We start from the raw sequence: 10,764 nt of genomic DNA, 5'->3' as shown, positions 1-10,764 counted from the left end.
CTCATCTTCTCTTGACAAAAAAATCCGCCTTGGATCCTGTTCCTACCGTCTGAATCCACAAGCATTTCCTGCTGCAGCAGTGTAGCCTCCACCAGGAAAAAAACAGGCAAGTCTCCCAGGCTAAGGGGTTTGACGGTTTCCTGAGCCTTACCTCCCAGCAAGGCAGAAGCAGGGAGTGGGAGAGAAGGGGGATAAGGGAGCCCTGCAGCCTCCAGCAGCAAGCGGTGTGGGGAGGGGCGGGGAGACAGAGGAGGAAGCCTAGGACTGTCCGGGCTTCAGGGTCGGGGCAGTCTGCAGGGCACAGACAAGGTCATACACGGAGGTCATAAAACAAAATTTATCTTTAATTTGTAAGTGTCAACAGCAGTACAAAAGATGGAGTGATGACGACTAGATTAAGGGTAGAGAGGACAGTCTTGAGGTAAATGAGCATAAATAGGCAGTTCTTATAGACACTCCCCTGAGGGGCCTAGGCCCCACCATGGCATATACATTATCACCCAAAGATGGCATGTTTAACATATCAGGAAAGCACCTTGTGCAAAAAGGAAAAAAAAAAAAAAAGTAGCTAAGGTGCCAACATACACCAGGATAGATAAAGACAGTGTGTCTTTCAGTTTTGTCTTTTCCCTTAATTATGAGGCAGAGGAGGGGAAGACTTTGCAAAGTACCACTGAAAGGTTATTCAATGTTGAGTTTTATCTCACATCAATACTGCACAACGAAATCCAAGAAGTGTGTGTATGCAACAAAGCTAAGAACAATGATTCATTCCTTGAAATCTGAAGAGATTCTCTGTTTTGTTTTTCTCATTTCTTTAATCCTTAGCAAACTTTTTTTCCATTATCAGGAGGAGAGTGTGAGAAAGATGTGATGACAACCCTTTTAAGGTCATTTAAAAACTTTACACTGGACTGTACAAGATTTTTTTTTTTGATAAACTATTTACATTTTCAGACTTTCAAACATATTCAAAGCAGCAATAGACACTAGTTTTTATGGTTCTTGTTTTTTTTTTTTTTTTCCTAATTGCCCAAATAGTTACCAGCCATGGGCCAAGTAGGTACCTGCATTATACATAGAATTTCTACAAAGGAAATCTGCAGTTAAAACTTGCTCAAGGGTGTATTCGATGCCCTCAGCGTCCCAAGGGCCACACCCGCAGTGTTGCTAGGGGAACCAGCACAGTACCTTGACAACGGAGTAGCAGTTGTCTCAACAGCCCTACACAAACTTTACACTTGGAAACAGCAGCTAGCATGTCAGTCCAGCATGTCAGTGAATTGTGCTGATTAAATTAACATAGAATACAATCTCACAATATACATCACAAACAAATTACAATGTCGGGAAATAAAAGAGTTACAATAAGATAAGTTATGTAGTAACAGCTTATAAGCTTGTCTAAGGTAATAAAAATTTTACATGGCAAATACAATAATGAATGAACATAAATGCTAAGCATTCTAATTTGCTACAAGCTGGAGAAGGGTACAATAAAGACTGCACTTTTTCAAAAAAAGCAAAAACACATATGACAAAAGAAGACAAACGGAGAATGCACGTGAGCAGGTCTGCAATGTGCAGCATACAAAACAGTTAAATATTTGCACATTCCCCATACTCCAAGAGCACCAGCACTGAGGCCTCACTGTCTGCTTGTGGATCTTCAGGAATAAGAAACTACTGAGCAAGATACGTCACTGAGTTGCCTTTAAGCTTTCGTGTTGCCATGGACGACAATCAGAAGAGAATCTGCACGAAGCTTTACCTTTCTGCCTTGCCCCCTCCCACCTCTAGCACTGCCTCCAAGGTACCAGCATTCCCAATACTTGTTCATGAGCTTTGGGAAAGAAATCTGTCCCCAAAGGAAAAGATGGGGTGGGGATGAAAGGGAAAAGGGTTTGCATATCAGTATTTTCAGTGATATTAGCAGAGGGTTACGCTCAATAGTACATGGCATCAGAAACAGAACATAATCGGCAGGAATAACAGACAGAAGTTGTTTATTAAGGAAGAAAACATGTCAGGGGACAGATGACTTAAGGAAATGATGCAAGTGCTTTTGTAAAAGGACAAATGAGGTCATACAATATTATTATACTTTGAGAAGTGAGCTTAAGTGCCAACTCAGTCCTTAGACAAACATATACAAAATCAGGCAAGGCTACAGCAACCATTTTTTGTCATATTCTCATTAAAAAGGAAGACCCAGTAATAATTTCAATACATTCCTCTAGCTGCATTCTTTGCAGTTGTTGGCACTTGATACAGGACTTCTCGTATGGTTTGAAACTATGAAGCGATTCTTTTTCTTTTCCTTAATGAGTAGGTAGAGGTCACCTCTTTGCAGAATGAGTGAATTAAGAGGAGCAGCCTCAGCTGTGGTGTGACCAGGCTGCCTTCCTACTGGGGGTAGATGGGCTTCCTCGAAACAATCCCGGCTTTCACTAGTGCCTGTGCCCCCCTGCTTGGGAGGGTGTGCTCCGGAGAAGCAGCCTGGCTTCATAAGGAAAAGAAAGAAGCCTTTAATTTCAGCCCTAGAGTGATCACACCCTTTTCAAACACCCCAGGCTCCAGTGGGGCTAATGTTCAGGGGAGGCCAGAATTTGACAAGCTCAATAGCACTGTGAGCCCACACCTGAATTTAGAACTTGGCCTGAGAGATGGTGTTGGGACCCTGGCAAATCAAATCAGGCCTGAGGACAAGGTTGGGGAGTATCAAATACCAAGAGGAGCAAACTGATGTGCTCCTAAAAGGGTGAGCTGAATACAGGTGAAAACAACAAAGCTTTCGTACCTTTCTGGAAAAGATACCACCTCACGTCTGCCAGCGAAACAGAGAAACTGCTCAACTGGCTGCTCCTGTCCACAGACTGACCTTTTCTTTCTCTCTCTCTTTCTTTCTTTCCCTTTCTTTCTCTTTCTTCTTTTCTTCTCTCTTTCTTCTTTCCTTTGATTCCTTTCTTTTCTTTCTTCCTTCCTTTCCTTCTTTCTTCGCTTCCTTCTTCCCTTCGCTTCCATATGGTCCATTTCTTTAGGACAGGATTGTCTGTCAGTGTCCCTATTCTAAGTGACAAGGAAAATCCTGATCCTGCAAGTTCTTTAACAAAATGGAGATGTTTACCTTTGATTTGAAGATATTGTGAAACAGGGAGCAATGAAAAAAAAGTTGATTAACATTCTTTAATCTAATTGGCATGATGAGGCTTTCATTAACGGCCAATCTCAGAGGCAGATTTTTGCCTTTATAATGGCATTCATGCTTCATGCTTATTAAATGGTCATGGAACTACCTTATAAGATTCATGTGGATTCACAGAGCAAATTGACTCCCTCCCAGCTGTGCTGGAAATTCACCATGTTCAATTCATCAGCTTTCTATGAGAAAAAAAGTGAAAGGCTGAGTCTGTGGACAGTGGGTTCTAAACCGTACAAGAACCCGAGTGAAGGGTTTTCCTGCTCCAGCTGCAAGTGGGGCTGCTCTCTCACTGTGGCTGATAACTCACTACCCCATGAGGTACAGTGACTTATCAACTTCTAGTCTGGACCAACATACATGGATAGAGAACGAAAAGGAAATACATAACTTATATTTCACTAAATATTCATGAACCAAAAATAAATTCTATTTCTATGTTATATTTACACAATTAGAAAAATCTAAAATGAGATGGTAAAATCATAAAAACTTTGTTTAAGCCCCACTGAAAATAAAATGAAGTGATCCCTATGATTGTCATTCTTAATTTCCATGGATATTTAGAGCCAAACTTGGCTAATAAATAGAATAAACTGCTTATGTGCAGAATTTAGATTCAAATACAGCATCACTGTTTGACCCAATGAAAGAGACGTTTACAATCAGATCATTCCTGAATAGCCTTTCATTTTTAAGAACATGGCTAGGAGTAACTGAACCCCAGTACTGAGGCAGAGCTGGAGCTAAAACAAAGTGTTCATACACACATGTATTTTGCATAAATAAATGAAATAACAAGACATAAAAATGACTCAAATCCGGCAACTGTGAGGCAAGCCCACACGAGTCGAAACAGATGACTTTTGTTCATGTAGTTTTCGTACAACAGCTTCACATTAGTCAGAAGTGATAAAAAATACCATTTATATCCAGTGCTTATAACACTTACGAAACAACATCTGTGAGTGTGTGTGTTTTTTTGTTGGTTTTTTGTGTTGTTTTCTTTTTTTTGTTTCATTTTTTTTTTTTTAACTACAAGCAAAATCAAGTTTCAGTCCTAAAGAACAGTCCTTTGTTCTCCACCAGCCCAGAATATTATTTTGGCATGGTCATAAAAACAAACAAAATTAACCTACTATTCTAAATGTTTGCCTTTGTGCAAAATTAATTACATACAATACAATGCTAGCCATACAGCACTCTACCTATGCAACAAAATCAAAAAGGAGTGGGAGAGGGCAAAAGCAAGAATCAAAGAGAAAGAGGAAAAAAAATGTGAGAATGAGCTGAGGAGGAGAGGTATATAATCAAAAGAAACCAGTAAGACAATAATAAATACTCTTTTTTTTTTTTAGAAAAATGACCTCCTCCTCATTTGAAATAAATGTACAAAAACAAAGTTCCAATCCCCAATCAATATTAAGAACCAAACATTCCTATCAGTACCTAAATCAGCTTATAGAGAGCACTCCTAGCTAATGACATAGACAGTAACGTCTTGGCTAGACCTATTTATCGCTCTTAGGTATGGCCGTGAGCACTCTTAAATAAATACGAAGGTACACTATTTTCTTCCAAGTGACGAAATGGCTCAAGAAATCTGATGGGGCCGTTCCTATGTCCTGGTGATCAGATTCTGGTTGTCCCATGAGGTGAACTGTCCCATTTGCTGACATTCTCCCATTGAACTACTCGGGGTGAGGCTCCCCCATAGGCAATCAGTCCTGGATTCAGGAAGGTCAAGATGGCATGGCCGAGCTCCCTGTCATTAGGAGATGAGGAAGGAAGCCTCATTGCCCTCCCAACGCATCAGCACATCTCCAGAAAACTCCTTGTGTGACATGGGTAGTTAATCTTGTTCACACATAGGCATGACCCCCACGTGGCCACAGATGGAGGGAGTGAGCCAGAGGAACTCGTCTGCTGCCCCAGGAGTGATCTGTTCCCCAGAGTTAACAGTAGGAACATCCCACTTAGGGAATGTATTTCCCCTCCTTCTCCCTCCCTATGGTTTTCTTTCATTCTCTGGATGTATCATGACAATTTGCCTCTGTCTTTGCTCTGAGGCTGTCATGCAGCTTCTTGCATCCTGGGGATTTTGCAAAGAACTCCCTAGATGTGCCAGATGGGACAGGCAGCTCATTGAAGAGATGCCAGCCCATGAGAGCATCCCTGTGGACTCCTACATGGCCCACAGCTTTGGGCTTTAGGATTGGCCACAGGACTCTCCTGCCTGGCAGTCACCACTGTTGACCCTTGCTGCTGAATGGCATTCAGGGGAAATGCCACCGACGCAGATCCTACCACTTGTGGCTTAACTGAATTAGGGGGAAATTCTGGCAAAAGATTCAAAGTCATGGTGAACCTCAGGGACATTCCTGTTGAAGTGTAAGTCTCTACACCTGTATCCAAATACACAGCTCTATAGCCATATATACACCGATGTTCAAAAACAACTATATAGGTATTTAGTAGTATCTTGTTTCAGAAATGCTTCCAGATGTTCTGGGGACATAAAATCACTATGTACATCTTTTGTATCTAGCAGGAGAAGGAGGTGAAAAGGGTTGAAAAGTTCTTTGGGGAAGGAGGGTGAGAAAAAAGAATTATTAAATTAATGCCACCAACAAATTTTTTTTTAAAATAAATAGTAAGTGGACCCTTGACATTCTGGAATGAATAAATTATTTAAGAGAAAAATGTGTTAAGACTGAATGTCAGGGTTAAAGGCAAAGGGATAATGGATGTAGTGAGAGGTGGTCTCAGGCAGAGAAGACCACCGTGTCGCTATCTGGTGTGGTGATCGCTCTAGTGCGTGCACGTCATACCACGTCACACTGATGGCACATCAGGAGGCAAACACGACTGGGTACATGCACTGTGGCAGCCTTGTTCTTTCCTTACAATATCTTGTCTCCAGATTCCTGAGTACTTTACCATTTTCTGGAAAAAAAAAATATGTGTGGTTTGCTATTTTAAGATGCCAAAGATTGTCTAAGACTTTGCAGTGTCTCCTTTAAGACTTTCAAAATATTAAGATTCAAAAGTTATGCAAAAGTTTGGCACATTCAAAGTTTAACTCTACACGTGGAAAAATGGAATTCCGAGGCCTTTTGAATATGCTCTGCATGCAGCTGCACACGCCGTGGACTTGTTCTGTTTCACAATATGAAATTTTCAGTTGTTTTCTAAAATAATTCAGAATAAAAACACATTCACAACCTGTAGGCCGGCACAGCATACCTGAGTGAGAATGTTTAACCCCATCTAAAACAGTAACTTAAACCTTTATCAACATCCAAAAGAAAAAAGTAAGACAAAAATATAAGACTTGTAAGACAGCTATGGGTTGAGATAAGTTTTCAAGTCCTGGTGTCTCATATTTAATATGTCTTCACCTAAATTAAAAAACAACAACAACAATAACAATAACGACAAAAAAACTCAAGTTCATGAAAAATCAGGGAAAACTTAATCTGTCTCACGCTTTACGAAACAATTAAGACCATTCTGCTGATGTAATTGTGGAGCCACAAATGCATGCGGGCTCTTTAAGAATTTTTTTTTTGTTGGGGGAGGGGAGGTGAAATGTCAGAGTATTTTAATTCAGCAAACAAACACTCCTCAGTTGGCACTGACAGCTTCCGGGGCTTCATTTTCACTGCTATAGTCTGATTTGGGGTCATCTTCATAGTCGTCATACATTTCCATTTCATCTTCTCCATTAATCATTTCGTTTCCAGCCAGGCTTCCGCCGTCTGTCTTCATACCATAAGTGCTCTGGATGACCGGGAGGCTGGGCTCTGGGCTGGCCGAGGTGCTAGAGCAGTCAGATGTCATCTGAGGTGATGGTGTGGTAGTTGCCATAGTGATAGCACCAGGATACACAACACCTGTTCCTGTGGTGATTGGAATCTGAGGCTGCTGCCTGTATAGATTCAAAAAAATAAAATAAAACAGAGGGAAATACCTATATACATATGTTCTTCTGGGTGGCGTTGGAATTCATCCCTCACACAGTCTCAGAGGAGACTCTGTTTGAAACTCTAAGCAAATGATGAAATGGGACAAAGGTGTTTCCTGGAGGAGTTCTGCAAACCTCCCTGATGATGTGGTTGAGGTTAAGCAATACAATGGAGCAATTTATTGATGGTTTTGCAACATGAAAGCAAAGCTTTGATAACCCTTGGCATTTGGAACAAATGCTGTAGTTAACACCACAAAGTTACTTGTAAGATCATTTTTTAGGATCTCCCAGAACATTACAAAAAAAAAAAAAGGCTGGTAACATGAGACATACTATAATGACAGTGGTAAGCAGGCTTATATCTTCACCTTGGTTTGAGAGTACAAAGGAAAAATCAAGATGGGGAAGGATCCTATACATCCCAGAGTCAGATTCAGTAAAGCGTGTATTTGGTATCCATGTAAATGTCTACTTATTTCTGTGGTTAAACCTGTAGGGAAGCTCGTTGAAACTTTTATTTCCTAATTATGGAAGGCTCATCTTGGATGTCATTACTCCTGTGGCCCTGGGCTGGAGCCAGGGTTGAAGGAGTCAGAAGTGAAGAACATTGAGAGCTTTGCTACTTAACAGAGTAACACACATTGCCTCATCCTAGATCCTAGTGGGTGCCAAGGCTTGGTCACACCAGATCAGTCCATCATCATGCCAATCTAGTTCAAATAAACTTACCAGAGCCTTTACAAAGGTCAGTCTCTCCCTCTGCAGGGAGACATAGCTATCTGCCTCTCATTTCCCTTGCGGCATTGTAACTTGAAATGTTGAAAGAATGAAAGACCTACTACCTAGCTCAAAGAATAGGACTGAAACAATATTCATTCATAGATGCAATATTCATCAAGTGTTTCTCAATCTTTAAGGACATTAATATAAATTCACTTCAAACTGTCCTTGTAACTCTTTTCTGAGCCTCAGTTTCCATCCATTTATAAAAGCTGGGATCAGTGAAGTCCTGGAAGGTCCTTCCACCTTTTAATACTTGACTTCAGGTCAGTCGATTACTTGACCGATTCTTATTGAACCCCCCTACATTGAAATTTTCTATCCAACTCAGTCTAAGAGGAAAATACTCTGAATTTGTGAAGAACTAAAGAAATGGCAACCCACTCCAGTATTCTTGCCTGGAGAATCCCAGGGATGGAGGAGCCTGGTGGGCTGCCGTCTATGGGGTCGCACAGAGTCAGACACGACTGAAGCGATTCAGAAGCAGCAGCAACTAAGTTACCAGCTATTTTTTGAATGTCCTGAAGGAGTATAATTTCTCAAGGGCTGTACGCTTTCCAGCCTGGGAGAAGGAGAAATGACAGAAATGGCCTAAAATCACACTGTGGGGTATCTGATAATGCTATCTTTTTTTTTCTTTTTCTTTTTTTTTCATTTATTTTTATTAGTTGGAGGTGATAATGCTATCTTTAACAATCTGTCAAACACTATGAGGCATAATAATGATGCCTTAACCTTTAACTAACATAAAGTATTTTCACATAGATTATCTCATCCAATTAACATTGTAACTCCATGAGGTATTACTATGCCCAGTTTTCAGGTGAAGAAAATGAGGCCTTGCTTAAGGTCCAATATTTAGTAATCAGCACTGCTGAGATTTGAAGCTAGATCACCTGACTTGAATTCCATCATTCTCTCCTCTAAAGATGTTCAGTTCAATATACAGATACATTATGCTCACTATATTCCATAAAAATTCCTGAGCTTGCAGAGCCTGTAGGCATTCAGTTGATACTAAGCACCTGATATGATCCATTTTCTATGTTGCTCGCAGTGACATTTTGACTGTACCAAGGAAGATAATAGAGAAATCTAAATCCATGTGTAGAAACATTTGATAAAATACTGGCTTCCCTTTCATAGAACCAAATTTTAAAAACAGCGTACTTCTTGCTTCCTAAGTTTGGGGCAAATTGACACAAATTAAATTTTATGCTAACCTGCTGCTGCTACTGCTGCTAAGTCACTTCAGTCGTGTCCGACTCTGTGCAACCCCATAGATGGCATCCCACGAGGTTCCCCCATCCCTGGGATTCTCCAGGCAAGAACACTGGAGTGGGTTGCCATTTCCTTCTCCAGTGAATGAAAGTGAAAAGTGAAAGTGAAGACGCTCAGTCGTGTCCGACTCTTAGTGACCCCATGGAGCCTACCAGGCTCCTCCATCCATGGGATTTTCCAGGCAAGGGTACTGGAGTGGGGTGCCATTGCCTTCTCCATATGCTAACCTACCCAAGGCAATAAATGCCTCATTAATTTTTTTTTTAACTGAGTTTGGATAATTGCAATAAAAATATTTTTGCCTTAATCACATAATGAGTGTAGAGTGAAAACTTTTACTGCAATATTAAGCCATTTTACAGATTTCCCAATTTGGTAAGCTAATCTATATTTGTTTGCTCTTAGTGTTCCATTACCAAACTACAGAGCTAGTTTGTTTCATATGCAAACTATCAAATGGTACATTTTCTTTTCATGAAGGACATTTTCTTTTTGCAAAGAATAGGTGGTCATTTTTTTGCAGCATTTTAAAATCAAAATATCTATATAGCTATTAAATAAATTTGAATTGACCTCTTGTTATGTGCTATGGATAATGCTTAGACGTTTTTACATTATCTTCTTTAATCCTCACAATAAGTCTGAGAGAGAAATGTCACTTCCCCTATTTTACAAATGAAGTAACCAATTAAGTTCCAAAGAGTTTTTGTTGTTGTCCAAAGTGACACAGGTACTATATCCAGGAGATGAATTCTTTCTTATTTCACAAATTCTCTAGTAGATATCAAGATTAGGGTGAGAAAGGTAAGCTCAGACTATCAGGAAAATACTTAATCTGAATCAGAATCCAGCTCTTCCACATGAGTTGCACATATTTAACAGTATTTGGACATTAACTTGGTAATGGAACGCTGAGAACAAACAAACAAAACATCTGTACAACTTACTTTCTGAAGCGAGACAGGAGATATTCGAAAGCCTACTACTAGATGGTAGAGGGATAGTAGATGCCTCACCCACTGCCTACAACCCCATCGACTTCCTGTCTGGTCAATTCCCCTTCATTCCTTGAAGATGGAAATGCATATAAAACTTCTTATCTGATTTGTATGTCAAAAATGCTGTCTCAACCTTACAGGTGCAATACTGAACTGCTGATCATTCTCCCATATACCTGCTCTTCTCATAGCCTTTCAGACCTTGGTTAGTGAGTACTTCATCTTCTGACTGTGGGGGCAAATCCCACATCCCTACATCCAGTCCATCAGCAGCTCCTACTGGTTTGCTCCCAGGAGTATATTCAGAATCCCTCCACTTTTGCCACCTCTGGTTCTACAAACCTGGTTTAAGCCACCATCAACTCTAATTTGTTTCATTGTAAGAGTCTGCCTCCTTAGTTCAGGGTACATTCCCTTCTGCCAATATGTCAACCCAGTAGATAGAGTGATCTTCCTAAAACCTAAGTCATATCACAGTACTCTCTTGCTTATAACTCTTCAATGTCTATCCATCTCACCCAGAGTCAAATTCAAAG

At 40.4% G+C, this 10,764-nt stretch overlaps 1 protein-coding gene across 30 annotated transcripts in view; it reads right to left on the bottom strand.

Annotated features, from left to right (window-relative positions):
• Positions 1-1,025: 1,025 nt before the first annotated feature.
• SOX6 (SRY-box transcription factor 6) overlaps positions 1,026-10,764 on the bottom strand; it is a 672,686-nt gene continuing 662,947 nt past the window's right edge. For all 30 annotated transcript variants that reach the window (XM_043481411.1, XM_043481400.1, XM_043481420.1 and 27 more), the window contains one exon: positions 1,026-7,130. In XM_043481411.1, the coding sequence (XP_043337346.1) occupies positions 6,827-7,130 (304 nt within the window). In that variant the 3' untranslated portion in view covers positions 1,026-6,826. The remainder of the gene's footprint in view (positions 7,131-10,764) is intronic.

The sequence above is a fragment of the Cervus canadensis genome, chromosome 11 (genome assembly GCF_019320065.1).
Source record: "Cervus canadensis isolate Bull #8, Minnesota chromosome 11, ASM1932006v1, whole genome shotgun sequence".
Taxonomy (NCBI): Eukaryota; Metazoa; Chordata; class Mammalia; order Artiodactyla; family Cervidae; genus Cervus; species Cervus canadensis.
This window is presented reverse-complemented; position numbering and strand designations above follow the sequence as displayed.